This window comes from Morchella importuna (genome assembly GCF_003444635.1).
Source record: "Morchella importuna strain M04M26 chromosome Unknown Morimp01GS018, whole genome shotgun sequence".
Taxonomy (NCBI): Eukaryota; Fungi; Ascomycota; class Pezizomycetes; order Pezizales; family Morchellaceae; genus Morchella; species Morchella importuna.
In genome coordinates, this window is record NW_025763415.1 from 725,746 (window position 1) to 745,656 (window position 19,911).

The 19,911-nt window shown below is 49.8% G+C and overlaps 3 protein-coding genes across 3 annotated transcripts; 2 read left to right on the forward strand and 1 right to left on the reverse strand.

Annotated features, from left to right (window-relative positions):
* Window positions 1-302: 302 nt before the first annotated feature.
* Window positions 303-993, forward strand: LAJ45_06358 (uncharacterized protein; the record flags this gene model as incomplete). Its single annotated transcript, XM_046115922.1, has 4 exons — window positions 303-502; window positions 583-710; window positions 770-867; window positions 967-993. 4 exons carry the CDS (start codon window positions 303-305, stop codon window positions 991-993), a joined length of 453 nt encoding a protein of 150 aa, XP_045971031.1.
* Window positions 994-5,640: 4,647 nt separating this feature from the next.
* LAJ45_06359 (uncharacterized protein) lies at window positions 5,641-7,990 on the reverse strand (the record flags this gene model as incomplete). The annotated part of the gene is made up of 3 exons (XM_046115923.1): window positions 5,641-6,909; window positions 7,105-7,344; window positions 7,406-7,990. 3 exons carry the CDS (start codon window positions 7,988-7,990, stop codon window positions 5,641-5,643), a joined length of 2,094 nt encoding a protein of 697 aa, XP_045971032.1.
* Window positions 7,991-18,815: 10,825 nt separating this feature from the next.
* On the forward strand, window positions 18,816-19,329 carry LAJ45_06360 (uncharacterized protein; the record flags this gene model as incomplete). Its single annotated transcript, XM_046115924.1, has 2 exons — window positions 18,816-18,981; window positions 19,043-19,329. The coding sequence occupies 2 exons, from the start codon at window positions 18,816-18,818 to the stop codon at window positions 19,327-19,329; spliced, it is 453 nt and encodes a 150-aa protein (XP_045971033.1).
* Between the last annotated feature and the right edge of the window lie 582 nt (window positions 19,330-19,911).

A 19,911-nucleotide genomic window follows, 5' to 3' on the forward strand; every position in this document is an offset into this window, starting at 1 on the left:
CCAGTGCGTTCCGCGGCACCAGACAGAGAGAGACACCTCCCCATTCATCGCCTGTCCAGACACCCACTCTTTATTCTACCATTCAGCCACTAACACCCACAACATAGTTAACAACATCAGTCTTATCCCATCGTCTTGCCAATTCAAACCAGGAATCTCAACGCATAGAATCCGACTCGCCGCACCTAAGCGAGCTCTTTTCTCGGGGTACAAATTGAACCGAAGTTTTTCCTCCCTTCAGCTCCGCCGAACACGCACACAGAGGAGCCAGCAGCTATTATTTGATAGTAATAATAACAAAGATGGCGACCAACGGCAATAATGCACCCCCAATGACCCGTGCGAAAGAGGTGATTCACGGCGACGAAGAGGCCGGCGCTGAGCTGAAGCTCGGGGAGTTCCAGAACGTGTCCAGTCTGACACTTTCGGAGACGAAGGAGGTGCTTACAGCTGTGTTCAATCACAGAAGGGAGCAGGGGAAATTTAAGGTGCCGGACAATGAGTATATCCCCCTTCTCCCTCTCTCTCCTTGCACAAGTAAGGGAGATGTGCGATGAGTGGGGGTCTGACGTCGTTCAATAGCGTCGTCACCAAAACACAGGCCTATCTCGAGGTTTTCTCGCGCTTCAAGCAGCGTGAGAGTGTCCAAGCCGTAGAGCGGATCCTTGCGCAGCAGACGGATCTTGTTGCTTTCGAGAAGTCACAGCTAGGTACCTACCTCTCTGTACCTCCTCATTTGAATCCTACCATCTAAACCACACTCTGCCAGGTACCCTATGCTGTGACTCCGCCGAGGAGGCGAAAACCCTCATTCCGAGTCTTCAGGATAAGATTTCAGATGAGGATCTACAAGAATTACTTAATGAGGTATGGATAACTCACTCTTGACCTTCTAAATACCTTTCTTTTCACAATAAGGTTCCTTAAAAGTGGAATTTTCGGACCTGACGTGTTTTTCTGCGGCAGATCACAAAATTGAGACAATTCGTTTAAAAGTATCGAGGATACGGGTTCAAAGCACTTTTCGTTCTTTCATCCTGCATTGAATCATCATCATCTGTCGAGTCTCCTTTTTCTTACATTTCTGAAAAAAATTGCGGGGGTTATTTCACTTAATTTCAAATTTTCTTCCTTATTTTTTTTTTTCCTTTCAAATACGGACTACTTTTTTTTGGCGGGGGATACGAGGCCTTTTCGCCTCTATCATGAGGTCAGATGGCGATACTACATAAAAAAACATCAATGCTAGTACTTGAAGTACGCATGACATATAAAAAATATATAGAGGGACTGCTCAATGATTTTGTTGGTGTCGATTGCTTGTGGTGGGTGATATTCTCGCATCCGTTACAGATCAAGCATAGCACACACCATATTTTGAGTGTACAAGACGGTTACTACATGCATTCTGTAGAACTTATTACCAACGTCGAACGTGTGCAGATCTAGAGAGGCCTTGGGAAATGTTTCCCTTTCTTTGTTTTGGGGTTTCCGACGAGCTTCAGCCGAAGTTTATATAAATAGTTGTAACTAGAATAGAGTTTCTGATACGAATGAGGAATGGTTCCCGCATACCTGTATCTTTTTAGCTGGACTCACGGTGTCTTATTGATTTGTTACGAGAATAATTGTTCCAAAGGGTTCTGGCACGAGGACATGATCTTCTCTTTTCACACTAAATACACGCCTGAACGTGATCATGACTAATTCATGCGCGAATATGTAGTCCACCATATCGTCTGGGTTTGTCTCGGCTCTTCCATTATTTATTGTTTTAATAATGAAAGCTTAAACCGACGTAAGGTAAAGTAGTAAAAAAGTATGTGAAGTCACTACCCTATCTGGCAGAATACAGTGTTGGATGGAGATTTAGTTTCTCAATTTCGCATCTATTCAAGCTCCTCTTTTGATGCTGTTTTTAAGTTGATGGATGGCCTAAGAACTCAGTCAAGTTATAAACTTTATTCGATTAAATATACGTATGTGTGTAGATATATATAACACAAAATTTATACACAGCGAGATTCAAAAATGTGTGGGGTTGCCACCAAATATTGAATGTCTTACTTAGAAGGAGCGCGCATTAGGACTTGAACCTTCGACCGGACAATTTCAAAATAAAAAAAACTGTTTAGCTCATCTTTGTGAAGCGTGTCATCCTTAGTGCAGGGGCCATGCTAATCTTCTCTGTATCGTTTCAAATTGACCAAATGTCCCGAAGGACGATATGATCTAGTTTTTGGGACACATAACGAACACCCCCCTGTCTCTTATTGTGTCTCAAAAGGGCACAGCCCAATCAGACCCCCTACCAACATCATCACGGATGCACATGCTCTATTGGATGACAGTACGCGTATTCATACTTGATTTGTTCTCGTCGGCTGCGGTTGGGCTTTTATCGATCATCAAGTCGCACTCGTCATTTCGATGCCGCAAGAGCATGTCTTTCAACTATATTGTCGGCTATATGTATCGACTTATAAGCTAATAACTTGTAGTAAACAATTCCAAATTTCTAAAATGTAGATAGGTACGTTAGTTGGGGAGTGTATTCTTTTTTTCTTTTCGGAATAAGGCACCTGGGCTGAGTGACGCGCTGTGACGGGAATAGACACTGATGATTGATAATTTATTCCGGGAATAGAGCACAGGAGGGGGGAAATACTTCCCACATGATCGTCGCTGATTAGGTTAGCCTCAGCTCTTCATTCCTTCGATTTCATCGCTGTCTTGAGGTTTTCGGGTGAGCACGTGGTTACCTTCACTCGATTCCGATCGACACTCTACACGAAGGACATATTGACCTAAATATTCTAACTAGGGAGGGCCCGATACGGTAGTGTCTGTCGGCTGGAAATCTGTTGGTACATTATAGGGCCGCTGATAGCTTCACTAGACTAATACAATATGTCTGTTTGCCTGAGGATTAAAACTCGACATTGCTTAGTTATCATTATACTGGATTTATAGAATTCGATATTCGACTTTTCTGCGAGTCCTAAGGCTTGTAATAAGCACGCGTAGGTACAACGAAAAGTTGATGAGAATGATAAATGACCCCTAACCCTAGTCCCGAGTCAAACTCTATGAATAGATGTAGTCTCGAGTTGTCTGACGTACCCCATGAGAACGCATATGGAATCCCGAGTCATGCCAGATTCGATTCCCCAACTCTATGTGTACTCCTCATGAGATATTTCCTTTGTAGCTGGGCCAGCTTTGAGCGTTTAAGACATACATTCTATCGATGCTGTAGATACTTCCATTCACCTCGGTAGTTTTCTCAGGACTATGCAGCTTCAGTTATGAATGTTATTCTATGGTAATATCGATCAGCCATTAGGAGAACAATACTACTATAACTAACATTTTCTCACGCATGTTAGACGCTGATCGGAATGGAAAGTATCTAACTCGGATCCATCTAAGCCAATATACAACCCACAAAGAACCGCTCTCAGGCATACTATTCTGGTCATGGCACAGAGCGGCATCAATTACCCCGTCTCATTGAAGCATGCATCAAGACGAATTACATATTTTAATAGGAGGTACAAGTCGACTGAATCTAAGTGTATCTACGTATCCTCTCTTAGTCACCCGCTCCCGCACCCATGTGCAATATAGATAACTCTCTATAGCCCCAACCTCCATCTACCTACCATTCAGAGACGCATACCTATCACACTCACCCCCTGTGGAGTACAATTAAAGCTACATACGCCAAAGTACTCCAACAGCACGCTGGACAGTGCACTGCCGGCATGCCAAAAAATGCACTACTTGAAGCTTCTGTCAATATTTCCATCACATTCATATCACATTCATATCACATTCAAGACATGCATTAGCTTTATTATGGGGCCGGCCAGCTTTGACACTAATGATAGCCACGCAATGGCCTACTCTCACCGCAAACCGCGCAACAAGATACGGTTGGGGGCCGTGGAGAAGTTTCCTGAAAGCACCAGATAAGACACCTTACTGACTTGATCGGGCCCCGGTCAAGAGGCTTGCGTTGACTCAGACAGATCATAGTCCAAGTGGATCAGAAGCTGGGGTAGTCCTGGGAGACAATGTGTGGGATCGAGAGGGGGGTTTTGCAGGTATTTGAGATCCCATTTAAGACAGTCAATACAACCAAACGACGACATATGAATCAGTGGCGAGAGAAGGTATCTCAGACAGGATCAATATACCATACCATGTCTCTCGCATCTATTGATATATCACATACATAGCTACTAGTTCTTTCAATATAGACTTTGAGCGACTGGACAAAAACACCCGTTCTCCATTTGCACCATAGGCCGGATGAAGGTATGTTTACAGTAATCTTTTTGAGTCAACGCTAAGACTCAAACCAAGGCAGACGAGCAGATGTTTGGCGGCCGATATAGTGGCTTTCGGGCTGATAGATAGTTGCCCACCGTTCTCCGTTCGGTTGTACTATATTTACCCACCGGTTTGACATCTATCCTGCTGAAATTCATATGAGCCATTTCTTTGCAGCGTAGTCAATGGGAATGAAAAACATAATCGTTTAGGCCAAGAGACAAAAGATCCCGCGGCTTGGCTGTGTGTTGGTGGGGTTGCATGCAATTAATGAATTAAACAAAAAAAAAAAAAAGGTTTGTTGGTGGGGGAGTTTAGATCGCACTTGGGGTGCGAGTGATCACTCGTGCTCCGCGCCTACAAATCAACTGGCGCCACGTGACTGGCCACTATTTCCGGTTGCTACGATCATTGGTCGCTACTGATTAGCAGCGCGGGAAGGCAACAGCTGCTCGTCAACAATCAACCACATAGCTCTGTGGTTATTAAATACACTCTAGTGGCTACTGCCACCCTCGAACTTACTGTAGGTACTCTAAAGCAAGCCCCTCAATGCTGTACATATATATCTCAAATTGGCACCCTCAATATTATTTCAAATGTTTTTTTTATTTATTTATTCTTCTGTCTGTTCTGCTTGATTCGAACATAGTTGTAACTACGTATGTAGCTATATATTATATAGCTATAGCTACCCTTCTTCTTTCTTCTTCTTCTCCCCCCACACTTAAGAGAATAGATTTTTTGTGCCTCGCCCCCCCCGGCCCCCCAAACCCAAACCCAAACCCAGAAAAAGAAACAGATAAAAAAAAAACTCCCAGCCAGACACCGTTATAAAGACAAAATCAGGGGGACATAAGAGATTGATACGTTTGTGCGTGTTGTTATCGTCCGGCCCGGCCAGGGGATGGATGGATGGATGGATAGGATTTGAGGTAGTGTGATAGGAGAAGAGGAGTGCGGTGTGTGCGTGATATAAAAGAGTAAAGGCAATTGAGAAGAAAAAGCAGAAAGCCACCAGAACGCCGGGTAAGAAGGGGGGGGTTGCAAAGAAGGAGAAGAGTAAAGATAAAAGGGTTGGTAATGGTAATGATAATGGGTATAAGAGAGAGAAAAAAAAATAGACAACGAAGAAGACGGCGAGGAATAAATAGATATGAAGAAAGAAAGGAATATATGTGATATGATAAAAGACCCCCGCCCAAAAAGGAAGAAAGAAACCCAATCCCAATAAAAAAAGATAAAAAGAACCCCAAAGAGAAATCAACAACAATCTCAAGAGAGAAAAAAAAAAACTCCCAACTAAAACTTGCGATCCACCCTGACGAGGATATCCTTCATCGCCTCCCCAAACTCCCTCAAGCAGTGCACCTCATCCGCCGTAAACAGCGGCGCCCCCTCCCTCCCGCCCTCCTTCGTAAACGCCGCCAGTACAATCCCCCCCGCACACCCCTCCCCGCCACCTCCCATCCCTACACCCCCCGGCCCACCACCACCACCGGAACAATACCCCTCATCCGCCACCTCCCCCCTCTGGTCCCTCACCAGCGGCAGCAGTATCCCCAACCCATACCCGACATCGTCCTCCTCGCTGCTCCGTGCGGGGTTGCGGTACACTAGCCCGCCCGCGCTCCTGAGCGCCCTTAGATGCAGCGCGGCGTCAAACACGGGCAAGGGATCGGGGACGCCGTGCGCCACCAGGATCTTGGTGTACATGTTGTCGACGGCGCATGCGGTGGCGTCGTCGTAGAGCTGGGGCTCGGGCGAGCGCACGGGCGAGACGCGCAGGAGGTAGACGAGGTCGTAGTTTAGTGAGCGGGCGATGATGGATGTTGCGAAGGAGGCCTCGGCCATGGATGTTATTGGGCCTGGGGTTGCTGGGGGCTGGTGGTGGGGGTGGGGGTGGGGGTGGGGGTGGTGGGTGATTATTGTGGTTCCGTCTGCGGCGGCGGTTGTGGTTGTTGGTGATGATGCGAGATTGACGGGGGAGGTGGGCGAGGTGGGGGAGAAGGTGTGGCTGTATGAGAGCGACAGTGACGCGGCGGTCGAGATTGAGAATGGCCGGCTGGGGGTGTGTGGCGGGGTGGGCATCGTGGAGAGACGGGTGGATGTGCGCGATTGGCGGTCGCAGCTGGTGTCGCGCGGGATGTTGATGGCTGGCGGGACGTGGGCGCGCATGATGGGCAGCGGGCGGGCTATTGGTGCTGCTGCATCGCGCTTCAACACCGCTGCTGCAGGAGGAGTCGGCGTAGGTGGACAGCTGGTACTGCCGCTCGTGAAGCTGCTGCTCTTGGGCGACGACAGAGGGCGCTCCAGCGTCGTGGTGTTGGACGTGCACCGTGACAGCATCATGTCGTGCTCCTCCATCACCAGCTCGACCTCCGTCATGGAGAGGCGCGCAAAGTCCATGAGCTTGCGGCGGCAGGCGACGGAGAAGGTGTCGCGCGGCGCGGTGTCGAAGACGGAGAAGGTGCCGATTGTGTGGCCGTCGTACGTGACGATGGGCGCGCCGGCGTAGAAGCGGATGTGCGGCGCGGAGGCGACGAGCGGGTTTCCGGAGAGACGCCAGTCCTGTTGCAGACACCGAGATTAGCCGACATCTCACACCACAGCCAATCGACCAGCCAATCGACCAGCCAACCAACCAACCAACCAACCAACCAGCCAACCAGCCAACCAGCCAACCACCGGTTGGATTGTTTATTCTCCGACCGGTATAACGGTGCGGGATGATCACACAAACACAGAAAAAAAAGATCTACACACCTTTGCCGCATCCAGAATCACCATCGGCTCTCCCGACAGCAGCACATGCGCGCCAATACTCTCGTCGCGCGCCACGCTCCGCCGGCCCAGCGCGTGCTCGGCCTTGAACAGCTCGCGCTCGCCGTCAATGAAGCTGATCGCAGCCATGCGCGTGTGGAACACCTTCCTGGCCAGCTGCACGAGCCGGTGGTACTTGTCGTTTGCGTTGTCGGGCAGCGAGACGTTGCAGGCCTTGACTGCCTGCCCCCCCAATATCTCTATCAGCATATGAAAAACTAACAAACAAGAGGATAGCACATACCTCGAGCCTGGCCTTCTCCCCCGGCGGCGTCGGCGCAACAAGATACTCGAACCCCGCCCGTCTCGGCGGCGGGTCCGGCGGGTTCGACAGATTAAACCTGCCCTCCGCATAGCACTTTATAAAGAACCCCCACTCCTGCACGAACCGTCCCTCTCCCACCCCTCCTCCCATCCCCCCCGCTAACCCCACACTCCCCCCCTCCACTCCCCTCCCCCACTCCCGCTCCCGCACCGCCAGCACACGCCGCGAATGCACGAACCCCTCGCCGCCCGCCGAGATGGTCCCGTCGAGGTGGGAGTACTTTGCCAGCGGCGTGCGGGGGCGGAGCTCGTCGCGCGCGCAGGGCTTTGCCAGCAGCGGGTGGGTGTGCGGCGAGGGCGCCATGGACGTGTGGTGTGGCGTTGTTGTTGTTGTTGTTGTGAGTGTGGTGGATGTGCTGGATGTGGGGGAGGGGGTGCCCCGTGGGCGGTGCCGGTTGAAGAGGCGCTTGAGGAAGGATTTGTCGGGGGGTGCGGTGGAGGCGAGGGATGTGGTGGAGGCGGAGAAGGCGCTGCGCGGGTGGACGTAGACTACGCCGGTGACCATTGTGGTCTTGGGGGTGGTGGGTGATATTGGAGTAATGATTGTGGGTTGGAGATTGGTAGGAATGGCAATTGATATAGCAGTAGTAGCAGCAGCAGTAGTAGTTCAGGGTCAACAAATAACAGCCGTAATATATGGTAGTCAGTCCAGTCCAGTCTACACCCCTAGCTAGGCCTATAGATATAGATAATAAAAAATAATCCACTCGCTCGTATTCCCGTCCGTCTGTCCAACAACCCAACAGCTAGGCGTGTCGAGGTGTGCAGATAGGTAGGTATATGTTCGAGTACTGTGTGTGGTGTGTATGGTGTGTGTGTGTGTGAGTGTGTGCAGCCTGGCCGAGTGAGTGTGTGTGGGCAGACTGGACATCTAAGTATTAATTATAATCATCCATCCCCCAATCCCCCAATCCCCCAATCCCCCCATCCCCCCATCCCCAATCCCATCCGTCCCCCTTTGGGGGGGGGGGGGTCTGAGCTACATCTGCCATTTCTGCTCTAACCTCACTCACCCTCACTCACCCTCACTCACCCTCACCCACCCTCACACCCACCCCTTCTCACCGCCCACCCACACACAGCGAAAGAGGGAGAAAAAAAAAAAAACCTTGAAACTGGCGCACGGATGCTTCCCGGTACCCTGGATGCTTTCTCCCTAGCCTCTCTTCCACTCTCTCCCTCATCTGTAGCGTAGGCAGGAAGGAAAAAAGGCCAGGGCCAAAAAAGAAACCTTGCGGGATACCCGTCTTGCTGCCTGCTTGGACGCCTGCCTGCCTGCCTGGATGGATGGATGGATGGCAGGGTAAAACGTTTCTGTTTCCCTTTGTCTGTCTGTCTGGCTCTGTCTGTCTGGCTCTGTCTCTGTCTGGGACCTAAACTACACTTCACTACTACTACACTACTACACTACATTTCCAAACACCCCTCTGTCCCGTAAAAAAACTCTTCATATCTATCTGGCCATGGAATAACTACATGTAACCACTCTAACGCCGGCAGTGCAGTGCAGTGCAGTGCACTACCACCCCTTTGTCCTTGTCATACCCACACACTCCATGTCCATACTCTACTCTACACTCCCGGAGCAGTGGGATTGGGAGATCGACAGGAGCATGTACTCTGCACTGGGTATATTCCTACATACCATAATCGAGCATGTCATTGCACCAACCAGAGAGGCCAGGAGCGAGGGCGGGCAGGTCAGATGTGATATGATATGAGATGACATGCTCCGATCATGATTGATCAATTGCAGTACATCCCACGTAGAGTATGTAGGTACATCCCACATCACAATTGCATCACTCACGAACTCGGGATTGCCAATTGGATGTGCAGGTACCGAACTGTAAAAGAAAAACTTGGATTTAGCCCTGTACTCTACCGGCTCCCGATCTACACCGTACAAGGTACCAGACGGGTTGGGCCCCGGGGGGGGGGTCTCGCTAAATGCTACAAGTAAATAAACGGGGGGGTACTAGATGTAGGTACCTTTAGATTTGTGTGTAGGTAGGTAGGTATATTGGGGGCCGAAAACATGGTCAAGTTTGAGAAATCCAAATCCACAGGTACATATCGTACGTGGACGGTGAACGCCCTTCCCCCCCTCCCCCAAAACCTAATCACAACCGGGACCAGCACTCGACTTGGACACCGTTAGCTATGTACCATGGCAGCCAAGACCCACGACAGAAGAGAAAAAGCCCCGATTCTCCGTTTTGTGCTGTAACGGGAGCAGACAGCAGCGCAGCCAGTGGGCAGCGAAAAGGAAAGAAAAAAAACAAGAGGGGACGTGCACCTGCACCAAAAAAGGTACAGACAGGGGGAGGGGTTCATGCGGGCACAGGCCACTTCACCTACATGTAGTTTTGTAGCTAGCTAGATTCGCTAGCTAAGCTGTAAATACATGTATCTACATAGCTAGTGGTCAGAACGGATGTCAAGACGGGCATCGTGGGCTGCGGATGTGAGTGGGTTTCGATCTTGTAGATACATGTAGGTAGCTATCGAGGGGAGTGATAGATGCCATTGTATAGATACACGGTACCTTAATTGATGGGTACTATCATGGTATCTTCCGTTCTATAGGTACAGGTTACAGGTTGCAGAGGGAACAGCCATCCAATCCCCCTCCAAGTCATGTGTGCAAGCCAGACCAGCCGTCTCGATCCCTCATAATTCTCGGTTCCTCAATTCTTCTCGCTTGCCAGCTTGCCATCGCCATACCCAAGTACCGATTGGATCCCGACCGAACGTACGCGAGGCGGGAGTCGTGAAGGAAATGGTGTTGGGTCGTCTATTGTCCACTCACCTAGTAGTACATGTACCTATAGCTACCAGGAACTACTCTAATGTACTCTGCAGGCAAGGTCACCACCCCTCCTGCCTATGGTGGATGGTGGACATTCGGAACCCACCCACCCCCAACCCACAGCACTTCTCATGCACGAGAAACCGGTAGCGAAAGGCACAAAAATGACTCCTTTGCATGGGAGGTTGTCGATCGTTGCATGTCTTCTGTCTCTCCTGCCTGTCTATCGATCCTGTCTGGCTGGCTAGCTAGCTGTTCTGTCTTTCTCAACACTCACGCTCATCCATCCACCCAGTGCGCCGTTTCATACCGACATGACATGATGCTATGCTATGCTATGCTATGCTCCTCCACCCCCTTTGCTCGCTACAAATGCTTTCTTCCCCCTAAGCTACTCTACCTCGCCGACTACCCTCCTCTACCACGTCCGCGGGCTATCGCTGCAGGTAGAGTAGGAAAGAAAAAAAATGTCCCGTTCTTGCTGGGTAGGGGTGCCCGCTGTCTGTACTGCATGCATGCATGCATGGTAAGGAGAGGAGAGAGAGATCGGGAGAGAGCCTCCCACGCCCGGGCCGATGGGGGTGGGTATGTTTTCTATTTCTGGTTTTATTTTTTATAATTTTTTTTTTCCCCTCTCTTTTACTACTCTACTGTTCTGCATACCCTGCCATGCTCCTGTCATGCTCCGGAATGTGATAGGAGTGGACTGGACTGGATATGGTAGCGAGAAATTGTGGTCATGAGATATAGAGTAGATTGCCATGGGGGGGGGGGAGTACCTAGGGGAAGGGGTGGCGGAGAGGAGAGGAGAGGGTGATAGTAATCATTCTCTAGATGACCTTCTCCTCCGCGTTTTAGCCAATGGTGAGGCAATGGCTCCGATATTCCTTCTCGCAAAACCACACGTGCACGTGGATGGTGATGGTAGATTACTCGTAGAGCAGAGTTGCAATTGCAAGTGATATTGATGTTGGATGGAGGTACAATACGGAATCATCCATGGCATTCCAGGGGACGGAGGGTGGGTGGGCGTAAATAGTAGCTACAATTAATTACTTTGATGGAGATATGGACAGATGGGTATATTATTTTGACATGGGGGGTGGTTTTGAGCGGCTCTACTCTACTGATGTGATATGGATATGAGTATGATAGTAATCCTGATCTGAGCCTCAATTGAGCATCATGATCGGAGTCCGGGAACACTTATTTCGGCCTCTGCTCTTGCTTTGAGTACTACCGGCCTAGCTTAGCTACCTTCTCCAACTGTCTATCAAGTATATATACCCGTGGGGGAGCATCGATAGATCTCGCAATCCGCACGATTATCACTACATCCAAATCTCACTACATACATACATGCCTCATATCTAAAGTAAAAGTACCGTGCTATCGATACCATATCGTATCGGCGCCCGGCGCGGGGGGGGGGGGGATCATCCAATTACCAGCTAGAGCTGATCATGAGCTCCCCTCCGTGGGATCCAAAACCCAAACCAAAACTCTCCCCACGCGGCCCCCCCCCCCCCCCCCCGTCTGTTTCTTTATCTCGCCCGGCCGTACCGTACCGTACGTGCGTGCGTGTTCTCCGCGGGAATCATTGGCTGCGGAGCCCTACGGGGAGGGGAGCCGTGCCCATGTGTAGGGTAGAGTAGAGTCATGATATCGATAGGTTAGCATGGAAAGTAGAGTAGGCAGCTAGCTGGTAGGCAGAAAGAAATGCACAGGCCACGAAACGGACGGGGTGTTTCAAACACTCCGGATCCCCCCACTTGCAATTGGGGGCACTTGCAATTGGGGGGGAGGGGAAACATACCCTCCGCGTGAGCATAGGCGTCGGCGTGGGATTCGATAGTGGCCAGTAGCTAGCACTAGTTGGAGGTCTAGCTGTCAGTCACGTCAGGGTTCAAGCTTACATTCCTTGCCTTACCTTGCCTACCATACCTCCTGCCCCATGCTGCCCCGTGCCTACACTACACGACACCACCCAGCTCGCTCGCTCGCTACGTATCAATGATCATTGGCACCGGATGTACGTGCATGTATGTAAGCGACTCTACGTAAGTTTGGGGTGGCGGTATCTAGCCAGCCTTACGAGATGGATCGGCGCCGGCGCCGGCAAGATAGATGTGATATATACAATTGCCGTGCAGAGATACTAGAGGCCAAGCTATAGTAGCAGGCAAGAAAAGTGCCGGATGCGCCGGCGCCGGATCGATCTGGATATGTATGTAGATACAGTACATGCCGGAAGCACTGTGATAGCTGTACTCTGCGATACTTGGTACATACCTCTTGCTGGGCTGCCGTGGTGTGGTGACACCCTGGCGGAGCGAGGACGGAGGGGATGTGTAGAGGTAGGACAATGGACGGAATTAAGGGTGGGTGTGGGTGCTTGGGAGTTCGGTATGCCGTGAAGTGAGTCTGTTCCTATGTCTATCTACTCTACGTACAGATTCTATTTTCATCTGCCTGGTGTCTCCCACCACCACACCGCCCACCACAGCAACACGTCGTTGAATCCGTCCGCACCCAAACCGCCGGTTCCACCATCCGGCGCTTGGCGCACAATTGCGGCAAGCACACGACACCACTCTCTTCTCTAGCCGACCGTTTATGTCGGCACCTCACTCGCTTCACCTCACCTCACCTCACCTCACCTCACCTAACTTTACCTCACCCTCTTCCCCGCCGAGGAGGCTCTATCTCCGTCCGTGGTGTGTGCGACGACACGAGCGGTCAAGAAGGGACGAGAAACGAGAAAAGAAACAAGTCCGATCTTTTCTCTCATTCACCTCACCTCACCACCACCTCCACACCGACACCCTGGATACTAATATAAAATCATCCCCAAGTAGCCTAGCCTGGGTGTAATGAAAATAGGGCAGAGATGAAATTAACCCCTCCACCCTCCACAACCAGGACGTTGGGTACACCGCTAAGTAGAGTAGAGGTAGGTAAATTAAAAAAAAAAAAAAGGCCCAAATCGCCGATGTTGCATACATGTATGTATCCAGCAACCTGGGTAGCCCATCTGTCCTCCGCTTTTCTCTCCTGTCGGCGAACTGCCGCATTAGTAGGCCACTTTTTTTTTTTTTTTTTTAGGTCGGCGATTTGGGCGCGCGGATGGGATGGGATGGGCAGACACGGACGGGGTAGGAACGGACAGGTCATATTTTTTTCTTGCGAGATATTCGGGTTCATGTGGGATCACTCGCTTGTAACCATCATCATGTAGAGCACCGGGAGTAAGTATGTATGCTTGCGGTTGTAACCCTTGGAAGGCTGCGTTACCGCGGTTCTTGCGCGGGTATGTAGGCTTGCTTGTGCAGCGGCGTGTGCAAGTAGAGCTGGACATACCCGAAATGCTAGGGACGGGGATTGGGACTTGGTCCGTGATCGATGAGCGAGTGACAGTTGGTTTCGTCATTCACCTGCAGGGCGGTCGGTATAGTTGGAACTTGGTATCTCGCTACGAAGTAGCTGGTACATGTCAAGACGGAGGTTTCCCGTGATGGAGAAGGTGCTCAGGACAAGACCACTGAAGAGGTAGGTAGCTGTTGAACTTGACCAACGGCCGCGCCAGCGGCGGCGGTGGACTGTTGGCCGTTTCTAACAGTTTGATACCTAACGACTTCCAAGTTTCCTGATGACAGCTTTTACCGCACTTCCCAGGCACCGGCCTCTACTCTATGTAGTCAACTCCCCCAGATCAGCTAGAGAGAACCTCCCTGCCCACGTTTTCAAGGACCTCTATGTTTCCTATGGTATATTTTACCGCGCCTAGCGTTAGCTTCCCCCGGCCGGACATCATGCCTAAACATCGGTTCCCTGGTATGTTTTCCCGCGGCGGCGCTGCCAGGTATGTTTTACCGCGCCCTCGGCCAGGGTCCTCCCTCCCTCCCTCGACCACGTTAGCTAGCTAGTGGAGAAGAGCACCAGCTCCGTAGGATAGCTTGGTTAGCGTTCTCCACATGCAAATCTCCTCTGCCCTTTCTAACTATACTCTGATCTGCTTTACTCAGAGTCCCAAAGTCCGGAGCATCTCTACTTACTAACCCATCACCAAGCTAACCATCTAACCATTCAACCAGCCTACAACTGGCCCACCCTTCTTTCCGGGGGCAGTGCACAAGCCAATATCTGGCGGTGGCAAAAAAATCAAGATTTTCGCTATTATTTATCACCAATTTAAATAATTACTAATTACTGTCCACGTCCAGAAATGGCAAAGATGGGGGGAGGACCGTGGTGGAATTATTATATACGCAGGCCCGTTTCTGATTGGCCGAGTTATTATTGGCCCAATCTAATCTGGCTAGACGGTAGCAAGTAGAGTTCATATCACCCCATGATATGATATGATGATGATAGCTATAGTAATATGGGACGACACGATCTCTGGTCTCCCAACCCACCGAACCCGCGCAGCGAGCCACGGCCAGCCCAATATCTAGTCCGATCCAATCTACGTACATATTGTACATGCTCAATCAAACCAAGGTACCAGCATCCCATCCACGACCACGCACCTGGCAGTCGGGACTCACAGTCCCCTGGAAGCATAGAATACGAAATTTGAATGGTAGCCAACCAGGGATCGATATTATCAACCGCCAGGGATAACCCCTATTATAGCCAACAGACAGTTAACGTCGCGGCCAGGGGGTGAAGCCTAACTGACAGTTAACGTTAACGTCAGTGCTGCTGCTGCCAGGGATCCGGGGTTGTCTGCTGTCTGTCGGATGAGAGGTAGGTTGTAGGTAGGTAGGATGGTCGGTTGGCTACGCCGCACCGGTGTCGCCGTGAGACAGCATGATGGGACTCGGGCCCCGGGTTCGGGATGGGGGGTTGGTCGGATCCGCGGACGGAGGGGACGGGGACGGGGGCGGTGGCGGTGGCGGGATGGTGGAGTGAAGGAGGTTGCGTGTGCTATGGTTCCGGATGCTGCCGTGCTGTGGGTTTTGGAGCTGTCGGTCTGGCTACTAATGTAAGTTTAGAGCTGAATGCTGCATGCTGTGTGCATTTTGCGATACGGCCGTGGCAATATCGTGGGATTTAAGTTTGAGTTTAAGATTTGTAATCTATTCTGATACAGTTTCTGTTATGTATATTATATCTACGTGGTTCTAAGTATTTGCGTATACGTCATGTAACTATAGCTCAGCATTCTAATGAAACCGGCCCTCTATTGTCTGACGTTTTCAAATTTCCCTGTAGTTACTCAAAACAGTGCAATTTGAAATAACTCAATATTCCAACTCTCACCGCAAGCACAAGAAATTACCTAGCTTCCCAGACATGACAAATAGACAAAGCTACACAAAAAGAACCTTTGACCCAAGCCCAATCGCCCATCCGAGGTTAGCAAGGGGGCGCGCAAGCTGATCTGAATCCTAGCGTGTAGGCGGAACCTGCCACCGGCACCGCCAGTCATTATGTATCACTCGCACCCCGAACAAGCGCAAGCGCAACATGTCAGTGTCACTGTCAACAGAACCCTATTATTATTAGGTATACGCCTATTATAAGTCTACTACATGTACCAGAACTTCGCATAGGCCACCCAGCGCGCCTTCTCTCCACCTACCAAAGACATCTCCGTTCATGCGGGTATGCCAGAACCGTACTAGCTCCTGTCGAGTAATCCAGATATTCAGAGTCAAACTTAGGGTTTCGTCTCTCCACAAACATACCATGCATGCTTAACTCTGTTTGGTTCTAGAACCTTGCGAAAGAGTCTCAGAGCACTCGGCGGCCCGGGAATATTGGATTGGGACATCTTGCTCTGGAGTGCAGCTGTAGGTACATACCCTCTAGATAGGACCCCCACATCTGAAGAGCTGAGCTCGGCGATACAGAGATCTGTATGTCTGGGGGGGCTTTGGATTTCCCACTCTGCTTGTGGATACCGACTCCCATATCCTCTCCAACCCCCAACTCCCAATTCCCAAACACCCCCCCCCCCTCCCCGCTACCGCGTACCGTACTATGCCCGCCCAACCCAACCCAACCCACCGTCATCATATCCGATCAAGCCACCACCCAGCACCTCATCCAGATCTCAGTACGGAGGAAAGCTTCCCTTTCCATCACAATTTCTCTCCGAGATTGATCGATCCCCCTCTCTCCCTCCCTCCCTCTCCCCGAGCTTAATTCAAGACAAGACATGTATGATGTATGGCTCGAGCCTATATGTGACGGTATATGTGAGATCACATTATTACGCGACGTACATCGTGCTGTAAGGGGAGTAAGTGAGTTGAGTGTCCAGCGGGGACGGGAGCGGAATGGGGTTTCGGGGCCCGGAGGCAGGGTCTAGGGAGGGAGTTTCATTCCGGCTGGATGGAGACGGACGCTGTCAGGTCCTGATGCGTGGGTTCTGGGTGGGACAGTATGCAGTTCACCTTTTTTTTCTCTCAACGAATGCTGCCAGTTGTATGACGAATGGGGGCTAGTTACAGGTATGGCAAGCTGCAAGAGCTTGAGGTTCTTTTGGTTTCTGTTCCCCTTGTCGTACGTCAACGAGCTCTATTCGCCGAGTGAATATTGGAGACAGTCGCTCATCTACTGATGGCGGACCCTGTCTGATGGTTCTGTTTGCAGCAATTTCCCCTTGGCGTCCATAACCTAACTATTTTACTGGCCTCAAATTCCTGACCGCCATCGGACAGGATCCGCCTTCACCCCGTGAGTGAGTGTGCCTATCTCTGTAGCTGTCCGGTCTGCCGTAGCATACGTAATGCTACATGAAGCCAGGGCAGAAACAAACACCAAACAAACACCGATCGAAACCCAATATCAACCCCGCGGTATGCCATCTCCCTCCCTTGGCCGAATTTCCCAAAACGTGCCTCCCGAGGAGGTGCGGTAGATCACGTCATAGCGCTGCCTGCCAGAGATGAAAGAAAAGAAAGGAAAAGAAAAGGGGGGCGTATCGAGCGAACGAGCGAACGACGTTTGCAGAGAGGCGAGATCGAGACGGATAGGCGCGCACTAGACGAGTGATTGTATGTGGAGAGCACAAACTTCTTGGCGGAGTTGCTTTCTCAGCTTACCGGGAACAAACAAGGCGCTGGATCGGGGAAAAAGAAAAATATCTGTGGGACGAGTGATGGGCCGTGAATGTGCACGTGGGCGGGTACGTTGGGGATATATTTGTGATATAAGAGAGTCGTGATGAGGGGTAGATAGCTTGGAGTAGAGGGGCTGAGAAAAACGGGGAGAGGGACGACACACTCTGAGGTGGTGATTGGTGGATGATGGCTTTTTTTTTGAATGAGTGCTTTTTTGAATGATCAGGCCACGGGGTTTTTGTGAGCGTGAGAAGTGCTGTATGGAGACTAAGTCGGGGGAAAGTTTGGAAATATCTCTCACAGTATTTCTTGGTATGGATATACGCATGGGGGCTTTCTACCAGGAATATTTTTCAGCAAACGATGGCCGCGGCCTTGTATCAAAGAATATGTTCACTCATGAAGAGAAAACCAACCCTAACTTTAGCTAACAGGAAAGGATATGTAGCTGGCAATCGCCTATAGAAAGAAGGCTTGGATAGTGGCCGATGGCCGGGGGTGTTCTCTCCCATCTCAGATGTCGTTGGATTCAGTATTTGGGGTCGATAATGGTGTGTTGCTACTGGAATAATTCAATCAATTCTATATCCCTCTCTTACGTCATGGGTACCTTTTGCTCCAACCTGGCATATACGAATACCCACACGCGTGTCATGATCAACTGTGAGATCTATCAGTGTGCCTAAGGCCAAAGCTTAAAGAATTATGTGCCAAAATCTCTACCAGAGCTGTAGAGCCGTTTATTCGGGGAGTCGTACGCGTTATGATAGAAATTTTGGCTTGGGCATACTTTTGAGATACGATTTTAATTTTCATCCTATCGGTTTTAGCACCTAGCTAAAGTTTATGTATCCTTCTTGTAAGTGGAATGTAAAAGGGTAACTCAAACGAACGCTTCAAAAAGATATGGTGTCTAGTTTAGGTTTTCCTCAAACTGGTGCAAGTAAGCTGAACAGATTGGAACAGGACCTATATATAAGTTAAATAATCATTCAGAAGAATTGGATTCTCCTATCGAGAATAAATTATCTCTAAATTCTTGTACCAGCGGTTTTTGGAGTAAGTCAGAAATCTATAACTAGGCGTTAAGTGTACGTGTAGTCATGGAATCGCACTCGTTGCACAACACTGCCTATATATAACTTACATGTAGTGATGACAGATCAACCTATTAAGTCATTAGCTTCCCTATCGAGATAACCTTAGTCAGGACTCGTAGATTCTATTTCTAGCGATGAGCGAACCCAAGCGTTATCGGGGAAATATCATTAAATATCCTTCATCCCCCCATTCCTCTCCCAACTTTTTATCCAACCCTCCTTCCCCCCTAAAAAGAAAAAAGTCGCTCTTTGGCGCGCCAAAAATTCCAGTTGAATTCTCAACACCATCAAATCTCACACGTTCTTTACCAAAAAAAAATACCTACTTCACTACCAAATGAAATGGCCCCAGCTTCACGCCCCCTCTCACTAATCCGCGCCGAAGACGCCTCGTCCATGTTCACATCTGTCCACAGTTTCCTTACAGACATGTGGGGTTCGCACCGCGGTGCCGCTCCCAGTATCCTTGTTGCGAGGAATGTCGATACTTCTACCGAGCTTCTCTTTAGTTAGTCCAATCTCCCTGTTGGCCTAATTCCCGTCTTTCAATATATGCTGACTATCGTTAGGCAAGAGTCCCTCTGGGCGAGCATACATAGTGTTTTGGGCTATTGTTGCGTTCCAGCTGCTTCTGATTATCAGAGCATGCATCGGCCTCCGTATAATGAAGGAGCGAGAGATCAGGGAGATCCGTAAGATTCGCCAGGAGATTAGCGAAGCGTGGCAGAAGCCGAAAATATCCAAGGCTGAGGATTATAAGGTCATCCGTATTTCTGATGCAATAGACGATACGATCGTGATATTGACACTTCAGGAGACATCTCCCGCGCCGCCGCCCTGTATACTCAAAAATTGAGCTTTTCGGTTATGTACTTATGTCAGTTTAACATTTCACATGCAAACTATAGCCCTGATCTGAATTTGATTGGGTGTGGCACAACTTCATTATATAATTATTTGGTGCGTGGTTGAAACCCGGCGTGACCTGTGATCTCGAGACTTTATACGATACCTGGATATATAGAAGCTATTATCGTTTTGGGGCTCTTGTCTCAATTGAGCAACTTGACATCAATTAAGCACTTTTAGTGTCAGCTTTTCTTCGGGAATTAGAAATCCTAGGGTCCGATTAGCGGGCAGTGACTTTATAATTTAGGAATTTAGGGCACAGATATAAGGCTGGTTAAACGAAAGAATTAACAATATAACTATGCACCTAGTCAAGATAGACGCTTGACGCGAGGATAGTACTCAATCACTTAATCAATTGATCAAGGAATGAGAACTCAATCTTCGTAAAAATATTGATTCACAGCTCCTCACTCGATTTCATAAGCCTATCTCGGGGCGGTAGTAGGATACGAGTCCAGACAGGCCCTTCGGTTTGCAAGGCGAATACAAGATCTAAAAACCCTGCTCTTTTTAGCTAGGCTGGATG